Source organism: Pavona decussata, unplaced genomic scaffold (genome assembly GCF_977016875.1).
Source record: "Pavona decussata unplaced genomic scaffold, jaPavDecu1.1 SCAFFOLD_84, whole genome shotgun sequence".
Classification (NCBI taxonomy): Eukaryota; Metazoa; Cnidaria; class Anthozoa; order Scleractinia; family Agariciidae; genus Pavona; species Pavona decussata.
The window spans coordinates 857,900-878,149 of record NW_028145502.1 but is presented as its reverse complement, the minus strand read 5'-3'; the positions used below and the strand labels follow the sequence as shown (position 1 = coordinate 878,149).

At 40.4% G+C, this 20,250-nt stretch overlaps 3 protein-coding genes and 1 pseudogene across 5 annotated transcripts in view; 3 read left to right on the top strand and 1 right to left on the bottom strand.

Moving 5' to 3' along the window:
* The first annotated feature begins 342 nt into the window (after positions 1–342).
* Positions 343–2,847, top strand: LOC146475305 (transcription factor Jun-like). Its single transcript, XM_085115689.1, has one exon. The coding sequence runs from the start codon at positions 431–433 to the stop codon at positions 1,400–1,402; it is 972 nt and encodes a 323-aa protein (XP_084971815.1). The 5' UTR covers positions 343–430; the 3' UTR covers positions 1,403–2,847.
* Positions 2,848–5,455: 2,608 nt separating this feature from the next.
* Positions 5,456–10,445, top strand: LOC146475304 (radial spoke head 1 homolog). Its single transcript, XM_085115688.1, has 2 exons — positions 5,456–5,761; positions 9,087–10,445. Exons 1-2 carry the CDS (start codon positions 5,580–5,582, stop codon positions 9,598–9,600), a joined length of 696 nt encoding a protein of 231 aa, XP_084971814.1. The 5' UTR covers positions 5,456–5,579; the 3' UTR covers positions 9,601–10,445.
* LOC146475303 (uncharacterized) lies at positions 9,981–16,922 on the bottom strand (annotated as a pseudogene). Its single transcript, XR_014865859.1, has 4 exons — positions 16,705–16,922; positions 14,408–14,698; positions 13,249–13,323; positions 9,981–13,063 (listed from the first exon to the last, which is right to left on the bottom strand). The product of XR_014865859.1 is annotated as an uncharacterized LOC146475303 (transcript).
* A 115-nt stretch (positions 16,923–17,037) lies between these two features.
* The window catches only part of LOC146475302 (phosphatidylinositol 4-kinase alpha-like), a 35,323-nt gene continuing 32,110 nt past the window's right edge, over positions 17,038–20,250 (top strand). For both annotated transcript variants that reach the window (XM_085115686.1, XM_085115685.1), the window contains exons 1-2: positions 17,038–17,190; positions 18,953–19,340. In XM_085115686.1, coding sequence (XP_084971812.1) covers positions 17,104–17,190; positions 18,953–19,340 — 475 coding nt within the window. In that variant the 5' untranslated portion in view covers positions 17,038–17,103. The remainder of the gene's footprint in view (positions 17,191–18,952; positions 19,341–20,250) is intronic.

Here is a 20,250-nt window from a genome sequence, read left to right as displayed (position 1 = left end):
GTTATAATCTAAAGGTAAATATTCTTTCTTCAAGAAATTAAAAAGGACGTGACACGTTCTCCGATGAACATTCTACTGTCTTCGAGAAAAAGTTTTCAGAAAATGAATCGAAAATTCGCGCTTTTTTATGTCGCCTAGGAAATTTCGGCATGTTTTCCGGCTGACGTCAGAAGTAATTACGTCTATTGTCACGTGCGGGATAAAACAATCCTTTACAACCAATCATCACTCGTTACAGAACAAAGTACAAAGTCTCACCCAATCAGAATTACGATGACATAGTGTTTTACGGAAATAGAAAATGACACAAGCCTCATATGAATGGGCTTGCTTCGGAAATAAAAGTTGCGTTTAGAAAAACCCGTGAGCAAATCCTGAACTACTGCGTCAGCTGATTTTTGTGATATTTTATTTGAAACCTGCTTTGTGAATGGAAGCATCACTGTATGAAGAAGAAATGCCTACGACATCAACAGCTCAAAGCACATCTTACGACAAAGGCAACTTGAAGCTTGATTTTTCATCGACGAACCCGCGGCGACCGACTTCGCTGGAAAGCACAGTTTTAACATCTCCAGATGTGAATTTATTGACTTTGGGTTCCCCAGAGCTTGAAAAATTAATCATGAGTTATGGAGGTATTCTGACGACGCCAACACCGACTCAGCTTTTCAAGGGAACGTCTTCAGTTACAGAACAACAAGAGATGTACGCGCGTGGATTTATGGAAGCGCTACAGCGGTTACATGATCAACAAGAGCCCGGCAGCCACAACACAGCTATACCTGCTGCACAAAGTGTCCTGGCTTCGAGTTTACAAGGCACTATTAGCGTTCCGCTTGTTACAACGAACGGGGTGAACACTTCGACTTGTACGATCGCGAGCACGACTCCCTTGCTGGCTTCCGGCACATCGACGATATCTACACAGTCACTTCCGCTGGTTTCGCTACAATCGGCCGGCGCGAGTCAAATTTTCCCAGATTTTCAAAGAACTGCGACGATTCATTTTGATCCCAGTTCAAGTTTGGGTCAGGTGTTGAATGTGCAAATTCCTCCTCAGCGACTGGAGAACGTGAAGCTTGAGAATGAATCGCAAGTTGTTCCCGGAACACCACCTCTTCCACCCATCGATTTGAAGTTGCAAGAGACGGTGAAGAACGAGCGAAAAAAACAGAGAAATCGCGTCGCTGCATCCAAATGCCGCAAGAGAAAACTAGAGAAGGAAGCAGACCTTCAAGTGAAGGTTGACGAACTTAAAGACATCAACAGCCAACTCCATTCTGAAATCAGTGAACTAAAGAAACAGGTTAGCCATTTGAAGCTACAAGTGATGGAACATGTTCACCGCGGATGCGAAATCATGTTGTCGAATCAACCCACGGGTTTGGCAATTAGCTAACTGGGGAACGAGCACAATCTGGGTTACAGAAAGTTTGTCTGTGGATTCCGCGCTTCCGAATTGTAACGGTGAAGAAAACTTTGTTGGCGGTAATTTAGATAATTGCCATCGCTAGAAAGCGGAATTTTGTAAACACGTGCGTCGATGCGGGCGATACAGACATAACCTAAGAAACAAACTCGTTCGCTTTCGAGAGTGTAAAAACTGAAATACAATTTTGTTTCAAAACATCGAAAAATAAATAGGACCGATGAAATGTGCTGTTTAACAGCGCTCATTTTGAAGGTTATGTTGTAGAATTTCATCCATAGACTTCAAAGTTTGTACATAGAAAATATGGCTGACTTGAAGTTTTCCTCTGTAAGTGAAAGGGTCAGAAAATGTTAGATTTCGAATGCTGGGAGTTCGATCTCGGTCTGTAGTAAACTCCAGAGAATTCTGTACTTTGCCCGTTTTGAAAACATCAAAATATTGTGTTCAAGTAAGAAGTTAGCCGTTACATGTTGTTTAACATAAGCTTATAAGGATGGAACATGATAATTACGAATTAAGAAATGTTTAAGAAGTGTTGTGTTTGAATAATCAATTTTTCACAGACATTTTCAAGGTCATTGCAGTTTATTTCGACCTGAAAGAATCAATGACAATTTATTTATTGTACGTTCACGTTATAAGATTGAAGATGCAGATTTTATTGCCCTATATGGAATACTAACAAGAAAATAATATTAAATCTCCGTATCATTTTTGGTGTTCTTACCCACTACATGCAGTTTGTTTTTATCAATGTTGAATAAAATAACAGCCTCGTTCTACACAATTCATATATATGTCATTTATATAGTTTATTTAGTTAAACATGTGCAGGACATATTCTTGTTAAGTAGTAGAACTTGCACGGTAGTGAAAAGTGATATAATATTTAATTAAAAATGTAGTAACATTGCAGAGGTTATAATATATTACACTTTACACACAGAAAAAAGTTGTGTTCTTGAGTCTGAGACAAATCCAAGCAAAATTTCCTTCATTAATTCCCACATTTTCGTCGAGGGGTTTTCCCAGCCATGTTTAATTCAGTTTCATGCAATCAGGAAAGCGATAGATAAAGGAAACTGAAAGAAAAATATTGTAGTTTCCTATGTCCACGTGGGTTTTTTAACAGGAAGTCGGCCAAACCCAACGTCTCTAGCTTTCTAAGAAAAACTTTTAAAGAATGTGAAACATCTTTGACATCATTAAATATTTGCATTGTATGCATAGCTTTTATGAAAGGTAAGATTCTATTTTTGGAAAAGGCGTGACAGTATAATATCAATACCACCAAGACCAATATTAAACTAGACTCAAACAATAGATGATGAAAAACAGATGATCAAAACATATGGTAATTTCTATTGAAAGCTTTCACACTTGTTTGTTTAATAAAATGTCATACCAGGAGAGACTATTGTAGGGCTCCTAGAGAGGTTTATCCCAGCGTAAATGAAGCCTCAAAATGCTCCCCCCCCCCCCCCAAAAAAAAAAAAAAAATAATAATAATAATAATAATAATAATAATAATAATAATAAAAAATTAAAATAAGGTTATTGTTGAAGGGCAAAAGCATGACTAAACAAATCACTTTTTAAGAGTTGCTGTATCTGTGACAAACGTTGGAATCATCCATGGTAGAAAAACTTGAACAGGTATAACAATATGATCCCTCAAAAATATTTAAACAGGTGTAATTCAAGCCACCTCCCTCTGCCCTCTTCACATACACAGGTACACAACTGGCATGCAAAATGTTTAAATACCTCTCGCATCATGGGAGCCATTTGCACAGAATTTTGGGGTTGGGCTGGGTGGCTGAGATCTTGAAACCTTACCGCTTATTTCAGACAAAACACTTTGATTTGAAGGCTTAAGATCACCCCACAGCCCTAAAGTCTTCACACCTTGGAAGGCCTTTAATAACAGCAAAAATTAAATCTGATAAATTATGTCAGACCAGCCGACAAAGCATGTCCTTTTTTAAACCAAATTAGTCAAAATCACCAGACCGTACAAAAACACTTCAAGAACAATACAATGTTAAACCCTCTGGCTTGGCACTCATATTCGCACATGATAAGCTAAGTACCTGACATAAAAGAGTGGCTAACCGAGATCATATAATCTGTTATAAACACTAATATGTTAGGTAGGCTTGTTAAGCATTCACTACATGCTTAAGTTTACTTTTGATTTGTTACAATTTTATTAAGGGCTTTATTTTGTAACCTGGCCCTGCAATAAACCAAAAAATTGCACTAGTTGATTAATATAAAACTTTGAAAAATTTCTCTTTTGCCAGTAGCAGTCAGCCTTTCCATCAGATCTGGCAGCAAAAATTAGGCACATTTCAATAATCAGCCCCAAGAGTCAGACCCAGCAAAATTTGACATTTGGGAAGCCAAAGTCAAACTCCCCACCCCCAGACAACTGATGAATGTCAAATTCTGCCTCTAAAGTAACTAGTAATGTTAAAATCACTACCCCTCCCCTACCCAGAAGGGCATCCCTCCATTTCAATTTCTCCCCAGGAGAAGGCCCACCCCTCACCCGTACTCTGGGGCTTCAACTAGTACAGGTTTTTTTTTGTTTTGTTTTTTCCAGTGTGCTGTGTCAGTTCTCTGAATTCATTTAAACATTTTGTCAGAGCTCTTTCTTCCCCTCCCAGTTTTTAAGTAAGAAAAATCCCTATCAACTAGTAACTGTACATCAAAGCCCCAGTGGCATGAGGGAGGGGTACGACAGGGGAGACTCTCTCGTAAACGCTTGAAAGAGAAGACAGGAAGATCATTAGAAATATTTGATAAACACTCCCAGAGCCAGCACAATCTTGATTGTGGGTGAGGCTACTAATGTTCACCCCTTAAGGGTACCAGTTTTGAATGAGGCCAAAAATAGCATAATTTGACTGACAGAAACTTCCCGTCATATCTTTTTTAACCCCGGTGGCCGATATGACCATTGAGGATATTGAGGTGAAAAGGAATATTTTAAAAAAATATATTCTTAATCGATTTTGGAAATATTAAAGCTAGTGACAAGCTTACACCTGAAAACTGGCAGTCATGTTTTGAAGTATCCGCTGCAGCTTTAATTTGCTATTTTTAAAATAAATCGGGGGCTAGATTTAGAAAGGCCTCCTAAGTTCTGAGTATCCGAAGTAATTAGAGCCTCCCTCGCATGCAGACGCTCTTTTGGCTGGTCACGCAATCTTTACTCCCCAACGAACGCTAAAGTCGTGCCGGTTTCTTGAACTGAAAAGTCTATTGTTGGACTAACGATGGCCTTCTGTTAAGAAACAATATTTAAGGTATATCTTAACTAAGCAGGGCTTCGTGAAGACGTGAACCTGGTACCCCCTCCCTCGCATCCCCCTGGACGTGCGTGCGTATATCAAATAATACAAGAAAATCACGGTTTGGGAAATACATAGTTACAATACTTCGAAAGGTACGGCCTTTCATCTTCAAGATGGAGTACAGAAACTGTATACCCTGAAGACGGAAACGCCGTGTCTTTCGAAATAATTGGATCAACGTATTTCCGTAACCGTGAAATCAGCTTTCCTCTTTTTTGTATTATCTGTACTAGAATTTGTTTCTAAATTAAAGCCTTAAGTAAAGGATCCGATGCGGCCCTATGCCCCACTGGGGGCTCAAAGGACTAAGAGAGAAAGGATCCGGTGCTTTTATTAATTTTGTCGCAGTGGTCCTTACAAACATAGTTACCTTATTTTTTTTGGTTTTGTATCATGCATCATACGGTTTGGAGCGAATCTAATTCGCTGCTGATACGGTTCATTTCACTACAATTAATAAATAGGTAGTCTTCTGCATTTTCTAAAACATGCTGAAATAAAAGCATTCAAACTGAATCACCGCTTAGTCACGTGGACCTTGCCTCGCCCTTTACTTGCCCCTGTCACGCGATTGACAAGCCCACGCGCCGTCACGCGTGAAAAGGCGTGACCGGCCGCGCATAATAAATTGTAACTTTACACCCCAAGGCTATTTTTTGAGAGGCTCGGTTGTTCTCTTGGAGACGAACTGATTTCAGATCAACAACACTCGGCGCCATTTGGAAACGAACAAGCAGCAGAATCTAGAGTAGAAGAACATTTGATCAGAGTCTCCTAACAAGATGTCGGGTTCTGATGAAGAAACCATCCCAGATGATGACGGTCTGCCATATCTTGGTGAATATGAAGGAGATAGGAACGAGATGGATGAACGACATGGATTTGGAAGAGCGAAGCTACCGAGCGGCGACACTTATGAAGGGTACTATGAGAACGGAAAGCGGCATGGTGAAGGGGTCTACAGGTAAATGGAACATTTGCTTAGTCATCTACTTCATTACAGTGACAAATTCACACCGTTGCATTGAGAAAATTAAAAAATACAAACAGCAGGAGTACAAACTCAATAGATTCCATATAAATGATCACACTTAGGGTTTCCTCCGCAAACTCAAAACAAAGATCTTAATATTACATGAACCGGACTGTGTTTCTCGGAGAAACTTAGAAGTTCTTTAAATCTTGGCTTCAACAAACGCCTTATGTTCAGCTATAATTTTGTTGTGTAATTTTCGTATCATAGCGCTAATCAACTGATCAGTTAGGGCGCTAAATCATAAATCAAGTTAATTATTCACTTGAATCGAGAGTAGTGCAGTATTCTTGAATTCTAATGTTTAGCGATTCATATGCATTCAGTAGGGCCTGGCTGTCATTTCGAGCGATTTACTGTACACTTGTTTATGCCAGTGATGGCAGTGTTCAACGATCAAAAGGTAAACAGAGCCTGTATAAAATCAATTCTCCCAGATTGGTTTTATGGTCAGTTGAAGCGTGATTCAGCATACTTGAGGAAAGGACAATGTTTATTCCCTCGCTATATAGGTGCTACTCGCTATAAACATTCGTTTTAGTAAAGAATTGGAGTCCAGGAGCCCATGCCACGAGTTTCTGTCCCAGATTATTTTGTAGTAGTTTTAAACCGCGTTTATTTGTAATGAGCACACAAAGACTTGATTCACATTGATTAATGTCGTGATCTCGCGCAGTAGGAAATGAGAACGATGACGTCATTTTATACAATGTCACGCATCGTCGTTGAGAGGTCTATTCAAACAGTAAACATTTTACATTCTTTATTCTACAGTGCGGGATTGCGGGTTTGCCTCAAATAAAGAGATATTGGCAAATAAAATACTCAGAAATGCCTCAAATGTTGCGCGTAAATTTCACCAAAAAAGATATGCACCTCTTACAAAGATATTTCCCGCGCTTGTTGGATATGAGATGATTATAGCCAACTCCAGGCCATCCAACATCCAACTCGATGCTACGCGTCTCGTTTGGCTACCTATCATCTCATATCCAACGCGCGCTCATGGAATAATTGTTAATTACGAAATCGTTCTTCATTGCACTAAACAACAAGTTTTAGAATCTGATATCAAAGCAACTAAAAAAATGTTCCTGAGCATATCGCAAACGATCAACTTTTTACCACCAATTTGACGATGATTCTTACCTATGTTCTGTATTACTGCAGCTGAAATACCTAGGGCCCTTATTGGGAAAAATTAAAGGCCTCTAAAATTTTGCAAGTATTGACTCGCCAACGCAAATTTCTAGAAAACAAAAAAAAAAAAGAATTCTACAAAAACTGCGAAAATTGTAGGGAAAAGAAGGTCTGCGAAGACTACAACGAGTTCTACGAAAAATCGTGAAGTTTGTAATTACGTTTATTCCTGGACATACTAATGCTACTAATTTATGAGCGCTTTGTGCTAAGGCTCTAAAGCATTTAACAAGAAATATAAACTATAAAGTGATTAAAAACTAAAAAAAAAAAACTTTTTTGGATATTGATAAATCTTGTCACGACAATAGTTACAAAGGTATAATCAGAAAATAATAACGATTAAAAAAGTGCAATTTCAAAGTCCACAGTAGGTTAAAATACGCAATACGAAACAAATGAGTTTTCAGTTTAGATTTAAAATGATTTGGGTTTTCAGCAGTTCTAATTAAGCTTTAATTTCATAAGGAATGGAACATACGCCAGACATAAATGTATTTGGGAATCATTCATTTTCTTGAGGCTTTATTGAGGTAGAAAACCGAATCGAAAATTTACGTGGACCAGCCACATCACAGCATAACGCCGCATAGTAACTTCCATTTGAACTGCTGCATATCGGGGGCTTATCCAGAATCTTTAAACTGAGAAGCCAGAACACAAATAATGTCCAGGCCCCAGTTGTTCAAATACCGGATAATTTTATCCATTGGATAAGTCACTAACCAGAGGAGCAAATGTACTCCAACTAACACTTTTGGCAAGCTTTCCACATAATCCCATACTTAGATTTGACATATGCTTCTACTCTATCCACAAATTATACGGCTATATAATCTGGAAAATCTTGCACACATTTCAATCTGTCGGATAGCGAATTATCCAGTGGATAAAATTATCCGCTTTTTGAACAACAGGGGCCAGAAGATTAGAATTCACGCAATGAACAGAGTGTCTAACTTCATATATTTTATAAGCGGTGACTGTAAGAATTTCAGTGCTTTACAGGACTTGTCTTGTGGATGTTTAGACCTTGCATGCGTTCCATCCGGGAACCTTTTGGATTAGAACTGACCGTAGAAATAAGGTTGGGTGAACATCGATACCCTGATATGCCTAATATCATCGATACTACTCGATACTGTTTGAAAAAGATCGATCAGTGTGTTACTTAGTATCGTTTGTTTTTTCAATAACATAGTTAAGAAAGAAACGTCATTGCACCTGCACACATCGCGTGCCTATGTTTCCAGGTTTCTTCAAATGGTAGTCTTCGGTTTTTACCTTGCCGGCTCAGCGATTTTTACTACTTCGTTTCCTTTTTCTTCCAGAAATCTTTAATTTCTAATTAACAATTAGATTATGAGCTGGAGATTTCTATCGCGTGATAGCTGATGAGGGCGCAGCCTGAATCAGCTATCATGCATAGAAATCTCGAGCTCATGATCTAATTGTTTTTGTATAAATCTACTAGTCGTTTAAAACTAAACAAGTAAATTATCTATATCCTCATCGCAGGCACTTCGAAAACGCCAGGAAGCGGCCGCCATTTTTAAAACCGCTACTCACTATCTATCACAGAATAGATAGCGAGAAGCGTAGCCAATCAGAGAACGGCATTCGTGATAGAACACTAGTAGATTTATACTAATTTTCTGTAGACGTCGAGGACTTTTAATTTAAAAAAAACTTTTTCATACGTTTCTCTTGAGATAACGTGAACTATCAGCTTTAATTGCGCCTGCACGTGTGCGCTTAGTCGAGAATCGGAAAAAAATTGGGGATGTCTAATGGAGAAGCGCGAAGCGTGAAAATAGAGATACTCGCTTGCAGGCCTTTTGCGTATAACGTGAATCCCTCCCCCAATTTCCTCATAGTTATAAGATTCATCTGACTTGTCCCAGGCCTTAAGGCGGACGCGGGTTTCTGTGCTGGGCCAACTCACGCGCCGCCAAAAGTACTTACGCTTTGCAGTTTTAACTTTGCAGTCTTTAATCAATGATTTACTCTTTTAGCATGTTTCGAAGTATAGTTGAGGATGAAATCTGTTTTGCAGGTTCAAAATTGGAGCGCGCTACATGGGACACTACATGGATGGCAAGAAAAACGGCGAAGGCATTTTCTTGTATCCTGGCGGCTCCAAATACGAAGGCTCCTGGATCAACGACTTGCGGGAGGGCTGGGGTACTTACACCTACCCTAACGGGGACACCTACGAAGGGGAGTGGTCTCGTGGTGTGCGTCACGGTCAGGGGGTTTATACTTATAAGGAAACAGGATCACGATACGATGGTACGTGGTTCCATGGCAACATGCAAGAAAGAGGGCAACTCGTTCATTCGAATCACCGATACATTGGTGACTTTGAAGAGAGCAAGCCACGAGGGCCTGGCAAGTATGTGTTCGACTCAGGATGTGAGCAGCTCGGACGATACGTGTGGAAAGAGAATGAAATTTTGGGCGAGAACGAAGAAGACGAAGCTGAAATTTTGGTCACGCCGATGTGGGAAGGAAGAGAGATTTGTTCTGTTGATCAAAACGAACAAGAGAATATGGGCGTAGTCAGTTAAACAGTTAGACGAAAGATAAGTTCTCTTTTCTAGGCAAGATACATCTTATCATGTTCTTCTTTTGTTTCCGTTTGTTAAACCATTCCCCTTTTGGACAATACTTGAACCATATGGCGGCTGTACATTTTACGACAATACCTTGAGAACCTTACATAGCTAATGTGCACATAGAAAGTCATATTTTTTGAGAAATTCGTCCCTGTAAAGTACTAACAACATTGCATGCTAGGTTTGAAGTTTTTAGAATTTTTCTGTGCGTTTTTATGAGTGTTTTTAGGGATATCGTACGCTAAGAATTATGGGTAAATGTGTCAGTCGCAATCTTTTTTTTGCTAGGGTGTATTTTTACATGGGTACGGAAGAAAGACTTAACGGCTGGCAACATTTCACCTATTGACTCTTTATTTTCGGAAGTAAGGGTGGATTTCCACTGTCTACTAACTTATCTAATAAAAAAAAGAATCTATAGCTAAGCACTAATTTCTAGCCTGTTTCATGCATGTACATTTTTATTAACATACACGGACTTGTTTACTATAGCTCTGGGCCCAGTTGTTCAAAGCCCGATTAAGCTAATGTATGTCATCTAGATTTCATTACATAAATAAATGGCGATCGTTCCATGTTAAATACCAAATGTCATCTGTAGAATTCGCATCAGATATCAAGTAATTTTAAGTCGAGAATGAAGTGTCCTATATGTCTAACTACACTGAAGACAATTACTTTGCCTTAGCCATTAATCCTTGTAGAATAAAATATTGCCCAGTTTCGTACAATTACTTTTTTGTAGTAGTACATAATATATAAATACGATTGTTTAAATAAAATGTTTCAAACGCGTTCTTATGAGGAAGTTCTAGCTTTTACGGCAGCGAAAGCCCTAGCTGCAAGGCAGCCGGAAGTCAGCTTCATCGACTGGATTTAATATTTGCGTCCCTATTTCGCTGACTGAAGTTCTCCCGAGAATTATAACTCGGGCACTCCTCCAACATTTTCGTCGTCTTTCTCGCGCGGTCTTAGTCCTTCGAGGAACGCGCGCGCACGAGCAAGCCAGTAGTGTTCAGGGTGCATACCCTCGTTTGCCACTCTTCAAGGCACTGGACCAAGATCTCCTCTGCAGTTTGAACATCCCCCAGATGAGCGCAAGCTTCAGCCAAGAGCGCCTTGGGATGATATCCTCCAGGGCTCACAACTTGGTTCAAATCCTCGTGAAATATTACGATCTCTTTCAGCAACTTTTTGGCGCGAACATACTCCTTGCGCGCGAGGAAAACGTCCGCCAGCCACATGCCCGCGCGTGGCCACGCAATATGGCCTGAGCTTCGGTACACTTGAAAAGCTTTTCGGCACATGTCGTACGCCTGATCGGTATCTCCCAAGTGTAGTTTAGCAGCTCCGTAGGTCATCATAACACCGCTGGTAAATTTGGATTGATCTCCAAGGTGATCCATGTAATTCTTGTACGCCTGCGCGTGCAGGACGTCTGATTCTTCAAGATGCTTGCGCGTGCTCCACGCACGTGGGTGCGTGTAGCGTAATCCCAGGTACCAGCGGAGATGCACTTTAGCTGTGTAGTTTAACACCTGCCCGCGAATAAACAGCTCGGATGTATCGCATGTTTCAACAATCTTCTTCGCTTCATCCAGCACTTCGATCGCCTCATCATTTTCCCAGCGGTCGTGCAAGATCACCCCAAGATTGCACAGTCTCTCCACAACCTGTACATGGTTCTCGCCATAAGCTTTCTTGGTAACATCAACACTTAGATTCATGTACTCTTTGGCAAGGTCTAGTTGGAAGCTTTCACGGAATGTAAACCCGAGAAAATTCAAAAGATGCGACCTCCTCTTCATCCACTCAGGTTCCATGTGTGCCTGGCAGAGTCGATTTGCCTCTTCCAGAACTGGAATTGCTTTATCAAACTTGCCAGCCTCGCGATAAGTGTACCCTAAATCGCAAAGAAGTTCACAGGTGCTGATATCAGCGCGACAAAGTTGTTTGTTTATCTTGAAAGCGCGCTCAAGTAACGCCACGCGATGATCGTCCGTGGCCCCGCCAATATGGACCAGGCTATCCGCGAGGTAGACCAATGTTTGTACGAGCAATTCGTTCTCAACCCATTGGCTCTCTGGCCCTTCAACGAATTCCTTTAAATGCGGGCTCAAAATAATCCTCATGGCTATAGCGTCGCTTGTAAGCGCATCTTTTTTAGCCTTGTATGCTTCATTTAGGGTTTGGAGCACCCCATTCCGCTCTTGTTTTTCCACAGACAACGCTTTGTTCTTGGCTATTTCATCCTGCGTTGCAGCTTTCTTGTCTGGTCTTTGTCTGATCTGTGAAAAAGCCAATCGCATGACTTGATGGAGTGTTACAACCTCCACCCCTCTCTCTCCTGTTTCGGGGTATATCAACAGAGAGCACCTTGCTATTTTAAGCTTGATGTCATCTGGTACTCTACGCTTGCCATCACCTGAAGCTTCAATTTGACGCAAGACGTACTCAGCCACGGTGTCCAATGGCACAGTCTGAAGAGCGCAGTACGACAGAAACACGAAGGCAGCTCGGAGCACTTCGTTGTTTTCCGCCATCCTTCGTGCAGCGAACTCGGCTGCTGGGAGCATCGATTGTGGATAACATGGGTTATGATGCGTGAAATCGGAATGGTCAAGATACGCAAAGTATTCTTGGAGATTGGACAAGTAGTTCTTCCATGAGAACTTGGAAAACGGCCGGTCTTCCCGCATTTGCCTGACATAAACTGCTGCACAAGCTAGTGAGAGCGGGTAATAACCCAATGTTTGAGCGACCTTTTTGGCGTCTTCATCGGTATCCATGCCCGATACAGCGCTAAGCAAATTCATTGCATCGCTCTCCTCCATTCCGGAGTCCAGGCCTAAAACCTTGGCATTCGCGTGAGATCTGGGCGCGAGCTCGCTATCCTGCGTTGTAACCAGCACCAACCCCTCCCCCCACGGGCTGTTCTCTTCGGGCGTTGGCCAGAATTCTCTAAGAGGGTCGTCCACTGTTAGATTATCAACGATTAACAGCCAGACAGAGGAGCTTTCCTTGAGATGTTTTTTAATATCATCTGAGTAAGCCTTGATACGTTCACGTAGGTTTCCTCTCTCTTCAAACTCTTTCCGAATTTCCAGTTTCTCGTGTAGTTCTTTGTATGACTCTAAAAGTGACTCAGGTGTTTGAGCATGAAGCGTTGCTACAATCCTGCAGCCTGCCCTTTCCTTCATGTACTCTTCACCGAACTGTCTTGCCAATTGTGTCTTTCCACATCCTGGGGGACCTTTCACAAAAACTCCTGTTACCAGTGAATTTGACGAATTCTGCCGCAACTGGGCAAATGCCTCCTGAATCTTTTGCATGTCTGCCCCTCGTCTTTGGGTCACGTGAAATGGCTTACCAGGGAGAATCTCGACAGATGGAAGAACTTTTACTGGAAATTCATCTGAGAACGAAAAACAAAAAAGTTAAGTCTCCTTGTAAAGATCAAATAATCTTATCGACAACGATCAAATCGGAAACTGAGAAGTTATTGTCGAGTGTTTTGTTTCAATTGCAAGTTCTGGTTGCTTTAAGTTTTAAGATATCGATCGAAAAGTGGACTTGTCTAAGAGGGTTACATATAGTTACCTTCTAAAGCACCATTTTCGACAACGTCTTGGTCCAAAACTGATAGGTTAGTTATTCTTTGAGCCAACTCAGCGTCTAAGAAATAAAAAAGATATTTTATTAATTCAGAAGCACCCAACGAGAACATTTAAGCAAAATACTTAAAATGATGCCTCCTCTGTCCCCAGATCGGTCAGTATGGCCTGTTAAAGCGCGAGGCTTATTTGTGTAAGCTAACTGTTTGATCTGTTTCGATACTTAAAGGGGAAGTATCGATGGGTTTCCTGATATCTTTTGTTAAAAATGATGAAATAAGACCTTCAATCAGCTGCCAAATAATTCTAGAATGACGAGAGGGAAGAAATCAAGTCAATTCTTGAAAGGAACAACTCGTGATCTGTTCTAGCGCATTTTGGAAACAAAAATGCGAAAACATGAAAAACATTAGCCTCCCATTTTTCAAGTTTCAATCCATACCAACCTACTCTGTCTCTGGCCAGAGGCACTAATCGACAGTTTTATTGCACTGGGGTGATAATTTTTAACAAACTTGAAAATTATTTCGTTGTTTCTGCTGACAGACAAACAGTTTTGGGTTTTGAAATGACAGCAAATTTGCATGATACTTCCCCTTTAAGCTGCAAATTTAAGTTGCAGAAAGTTTTAGGGAAAGGAATATTATTTCCCGAATTTACGAGCTGTTGTTGGCTTTACGGAAGTGCTAGTTGACGTTTTAAATATCGCATTTTAAACGACATATTTGCCGCTCAAAAAGCGAAAGGAGTAACCTTTCCGATCCGGTGTTGCGAAATCATTGAGCTGTCATTTTGTCAAAGAAAACTTGACATTTTCGTTATAACTAAAGCCGAAATTCTGAGACGATTAAGCTTAAAGCCTTCCAAACAGATATCCACTGAAAGAAGCCGTTGGGTGCACCTGTTCATTCAAAATAGTTAAAAAACAAACAAATAAAAACAAAAAACAACATTTTGTTTCTTTTTGTATAGCCTCGTTCCTAGGGTCCTCTCTCTTCGACTCCTCCCTCGAAAGAGGAGCTGGGAACGAGGTTGGTGTGTGTTGCATTGTGGTATAAAGCGCGTGGTTGCATCATATCTGAAGATCGACTGCATGTATTTCTCCTTACTGGAAATTGGAACAGACTAAATATGTTTATGTTCACCTTTATCACGGCAGTACAGATCTATCAAGTCACGCCGTTTGACTGCTTTGTGATCAAGCCCTTCAGCTAATCTTTCGTAATTCGCCTCAGAACCAAACGATTCCTTCCATTTCCTGAGCATCGTACGTGATTTGTCAATCCCTTGAGATCGGTCCTCATTGATTTCATCCAGTTGTGAATTGTTCAAACCCAAAGCCAACCCGAGTTTGATCCAGATTGATATCGTTTCTTGAGCTAGGCCAAGTAGCTCGCCATCACTTGGTGTACCGTCTTTAAATATCATCACGCCATCTGATTTGCAAACAAAGTACAAATATAAACGCATTAATTGACTACTGAATTCATCGGTGGGGTGTGGCCGAGGGGTGGGGGGGGGGGGGCTAAATCAAATAAATGGTCAAAAATCACTGTCTTATACTTGAACTGATCGAATGGGTTTAAATACCGTTTAATCATGAATATTTTTAGGCTATCTTTTTGCGTTAATACGACGGTTTACCAGGGTCCGAAATTGCGCTTTCCTGGACGCCAATGCGACTAAAAATTTTGCACTGGCGACCAGAATTTCACAACTAGTCGCCAGCGGGCGATTAACTATTTCATGCCACGATCATTATACAAACAATAACTTTGATTTTCAGCCAAATCGATAAAAATAAAATTCAAAGTCGCCCGCCAATTGCTCACTTACTTTTTACCTTTCCACTGCTTTTGAAGTATAAAACCGATTTTCCTTTTATTATAAATCTATCACAGCTCGAGCAGTGCGAAGCTTCGCCGCCATGTTTTTTGGACGAGAAATGCGCACGGTTGTGGCCTGGTGCGAACAACATGGCGATCTTGACAGAACGCGAAAGGAAAGATCGTTTACGGTTTTGAACATAGAGCAAAGAACCAACCGGCAGTTTTTCAATTGGGTACATTTCTTGTCCAAAAGGTAGAGAGAAGAGAAGGTATAAAGTTGACTTGAAACATTTAGCAGTCTTATGAAACTGCGTATATAGCCGGCATTCGATTCGTTCGTCGTGGTTTTTCAGTGGTAGGTGTATAAATCGCCATTGCGGCCCCAAACGCAAACGCGTTCTCTTCGTTCTGATTCTTAAAAGAAAAATTGGCGACCAGAATTTTCCATCTGGCAACCAAAAATTTTGGTTTGTGTTTCGCTGCGAAGGAAAAATTTTATTGACACTTTTTTTCTGCTTTTTGGCGACCACATTTTTCCATATGGCGACTGAAAAAAAAAGTTTCAGTCGCCAATTGGCGCCTGCCTTAAAAAGTTAATTTCGGACCCTGTTTACTTTCATCCATAGTTCAGTATGATATTATATGTACTTCACTTTCAACAAATTTTCACCTTTTCGGGCGCTGTCGAGAAGGTAATTAATCCATACATATTACATCGGCCTCACTCTTTTGCGCACACCCTCATTTTGCTCTACGCTTTTTTTATTATTAATTATTTATAAACTCGGGAGAGGGTTTCCGAGAAAATCTCAAAGGGGGCCAGAGCAGCACATTCTTGATCATGCGATTTGCAAAGGTTATGCAATTGCCAGGAGATTTCAAGTTACTGTATGAACCGATCAAAAAACTAAGAAAAAAAAAATTATTCCACCGTGAAACTATCCAGCATAAAACACGGCACAAGATGTGATACTCTGCTTGATCGATGATATCGAACTGAAACACGAAAACCCTGATGAAGCTTTATTCAACTTGAACACTGAGTTTTCCGAGTTCTACGCGAGATATTCTTATTTTGAATCGCGTCATATCACTCCTGCTTTGGGGTTTTCCCATTCAGAAGGAACGCTGAGAGTTTCGGTTCTTCATCAAGCGGCCGCCCGAGCACCTAGGCCAGGGAAATATTACGCGACGCCAACATCCGGTTCATTTGAACGACGCGGTTGAAGTTTTCCGACTGCGAAGACAATTTAGATAGCCTTTATTTTAAAACGATGAGTATTAAAGCTACATGAGCTTGTGGGGTCGTTTGCAATTAACTAATTACAAGTAAACTAAAGAAGCTAAAAACTAAGGGTATATACAGACAAAATGTTTGAACTAAATTAACGCTTACAAATATGAAATAATGAGCATAAAATTAAGTATATACAAAGTCATCTTTTCTAAAATTACAAGTGGATGCAGACGACACGACAATTCCTGTAAGGCACTACTAACTCTGTCTTACGCCGCTTTACGCCAAAAGACCATAATCGCGCGCCAGTACGCCCTTTTGGAAACCTACGAAGATCTTCGGCGTAACCTACATTAAATGCAGACATACAGCTTACTTTGTGTTTGACGGGCCATCACACGTTTTTCCAATCTTTGTAGTCGGGAATGATGATTTTTCTTCTTCAAGTAGCTATCTTGGGGTAGAAACTTGGAAAAGATTTCGAAACACTGGAGAAATTACTGCGTTTCACAAGCAGATCTTCGAACCGCTACAGCGCAAGGGGAAGCAGACCTTGCCAAGTTTGAATGCAAAGTTCATTGTTCCTGATTGTCCTATTTCGGGGAATCAACGGGAAGTTTTGAAAATAGCAACAGATCATGATAGATCATGATGCAATATTTTGGTCATTCCCAGATTCCTCTCTCCAGGAATGGCTCGATCTACGATTTCTTCCGATGGAAATACGAGGGATATACGAGCTCCGCCGAATATTTACGATAAAGATACAAACAAAATGGCGGTCGACGGTCCAAGACCAGCCGAATCTCTTCGACATTTAGCTTGTTCTTTGGCAGCTTTAAACCCAGCACCTTGGGAGAAGGTAAAAAATACCGTTTGCAATCTATTGATAACCTTCGTGACAGAAAACTAAAGTTACGTTGTTTTGTATGTAAATATACAAGCTTACGTTTATCCAGCTGAAATGAACCCGGGTAAGCTTATAAAGCATTACACCATGTGAAAATCTATATTATTGGTCTGATTTCTTATCTCAAGAAAAGATAAGACGCCAAGAGCTACACAGTGCATGGTAATGTGCGATCAACCAGTTTTAATCAAGCTTAACGCAAATATCAGCTTTCGTTAAGGTCTGTCTGACTGAAACTGCTCGCAGAAAACAAGGTTTTTTTTTTCTCAGCTTTCAACACGTTGGCCGTCTCGATCTGCGACTGGATTACTTCTTCAAAATTAGATTTTTGTGGTTTAGGGTTTAAATTTCATGGATACGTCAAAGTTCACTGGATGGCAATCTTCACAACACAATAATTATGAGAATGATGAAATGAATGATGTTTATGAAAATACCGTTCACTGTTAATTTGCGAGATCTCAATATACACCTGTAATCTGGATTTTGGAAGATGTGCTGATGATTTTTTGATAGTGCTAGAGCTTTCTGCAGATGAGAAATATATTTATATTATGTTATGACTGAGACCTTTGGAAAAATCTAAGTAACCAAGCATTGAAGCATAGAAGCACATGACCTTCCAAATCCAGGCCGATCATGATCACTGGGAATGTGCCATTGATTTCCAAATGTTGCTGAGGATGTCAAAGATTTCAGAAGATTTCAAAAGGTAACCCAAGAGTTTCTAAAGCAAATAATTTACTAAACAAACTCTTGGGATATCTTATTATAACTATGGTTCACACTGCTTGTATCACCATTTCACTCACTTCACTCATCCTCTTCATCTCCAGTGAACCATTATGAATTTTATGGGACATTTTTTCCTCAAAATTGATCAAATTGGATGTGAGGAATTGGCATGTACATGTATATATGAGATCAGTGATCAATCTGTAGATGTGAGAGTCACGCATAATGCATGAGAATTGGCAAGTACATGTACAGTTTGTGTGTCTATAGGCCGATATAGACGGTACATTTTTTGCATACGACTGTCGCAAGCGATTTCTAGAGCGCACGCTGCTTGCGTCTTGCAAAAAATCGCACACAACTCTCGTCATTCAACATTGCCTATACCTACCATTGTCGTAGAATTTTAAAATTAATTCTTTTAAAAGAGTTTAAAATCCTAGGACATTTTTTGCGATGTACACGACAGTTGTAAGCAAGTTGTAGGTTTGATTTACATGAAACAAGTCGTTTCGTAGGCCTTTCATAAGCTTGTCGCATGCAACAAAGTCGTACCATGTAAATCACCCTTAAAATTATTAATGGTTCCAGTAGCTAATGCACCCTCTGACTGTTCATACTCACTGTTGGAAGGTTTGCATGCATGTACTGGCCATTCATCACTCCACAATATTGAAAAATATGGCAACCAGTTGGTAAAATTACCAATAACTCTTAATGTACAAAATCCCTAAAAACACTCATTAAAATGCCCAGAAAATTTCTAAAAAACTTTAAACCTAGCATACACAATGTTGTTAGTACAGGCTGGGATGAATTTCGCAAAAAAAAAATATGGCTTTCCATTTGCCTATTAGCTGTGTTAGGTTTGCAAGGTATTGTGGTAAAATGTGTAGCTGCCATCTTTTCCCGTACAGTGGAATACTGCAACAAATAATTAAATGTTAAAGGACTGACACAGCAACTTTTATAATTTCAGGTAAAAAAGCTTAGCCGCCTTTGCCCAGCCTGCCCTTCTTCATCTACTGATGTTTTTATCCTTGATCAACGTGGAACTGACGGCATCCTTGCATTGGGGCTGTTTGAGCTCCACTCCAATTTACAGTACAAAGAGAAAATTATGCCCTACTTGGTAGATGTACTCAAAGGTCTTCCAACAGCCAAATGGCTGGAATCTAGGGAACCTGCACTTCTCTCAAACAGTCCGCTAGCAGGAGAATTTGGATTCTGTTTTGTGACGCTTATGAGTGCGCTGGCAGCTAAAGATAACAGCTTGGATGGTGACATCATCAAACTACAACTCAGCTTGTTTAATACTTTAATCGATCAGTGCTGTGCTTATCAAGAACTGGCGGATCACAAGAAAGGTAATTTATGGACGTGTCATATCCTGCAAGCATATGTTCTCAGATCAGGGATGGAAAGGATTATCAAAAATAATGTACTTATTTCTTTTAAAGTGTTCGCAGTTAACTGTGATGGTGTTGTGGTATTATGGTGGCCAGTGTCTTGGAAGGTCATGGTTTTGCTATAGTAGTAAAGGGACAAGAAGGTCTTAGTGGAGGGTGGTCTCCTTATGATGGACTAGCAAGCTTCCTCAGGGGAGTTGTAACACTGCTGAGTAATTCCGACTAGCCTCATTATGTTCCTTGCAAAGCCAGAGATGTTCGTTCATCATGGCCAGTGAGCATCACAAAATGTAAATATTGAAGGGAGTGTAGATGGGTACACAGTATTTTGCTGCCAGAGTTGTTAAGGTGGATCATTTATGTGGTGAAATTATCTTCAATGGTCATTCACTTTTCATTCTTTCATTGACAATTTCATATGGTCCACTTCCAAACAAATTCTTGTTAAGTACATAAAAACGTTGATGACTTGCTCAATTTGTGTTCATATTGGCCCTTTGTGCACACAATCCTTCAATTAAAAATGTACGGTTCCAGAAAATATCCATACCCACCCATCCATGGAAGGTCATTGGAAATTCTAAGTGGGTGGGAGGTATCAAAAACCAAAATTTTTAAAGGTATATATGGAGCTAAACTGGAATTTCCAGAGGGGTGGGGCTCAAACCAAAATACCTTCCATGGGGAAGATACAGTACCGCTCGAAACTATGGGACCATTTTCCGCGAATTTGCCTCGGTCGATTCGCGGTTTTGATCTGCGGTTTCACCTAGGCAAAACCTCGTCTAACCGCAATAAAAACCTCGGTTTCACCTAGGTTTTTTTTTCGGTTGACTTAAGCCGCGGTGAAAGGCAGGACGCGGTTGGG

Excerpts from the sequence above, each read along its gene's own strand:
- LOC146475305 (XM_085115689.1), top strand. The coding sequence starts at position 431 with ATGGAAGCATCACTGTATGAAGAAGAAATGCCTACGACATCAACAGCT.
- LOC146475304 (XM_085115688.1), top strand. The coding sequence starts at position 5,580 with ATGTCGGGTTCTGATGAAGAAACCATCCCAGATGATGACGGTCTGCCA. Across the intron at positions 5,762-9,086 it reads CATGGTGAAGGGGTCTACAG|GTTCAAAATTGGAGCGCGCT; the intron begins GTAAATGGAACA and ends TCTGTTTTGCAG.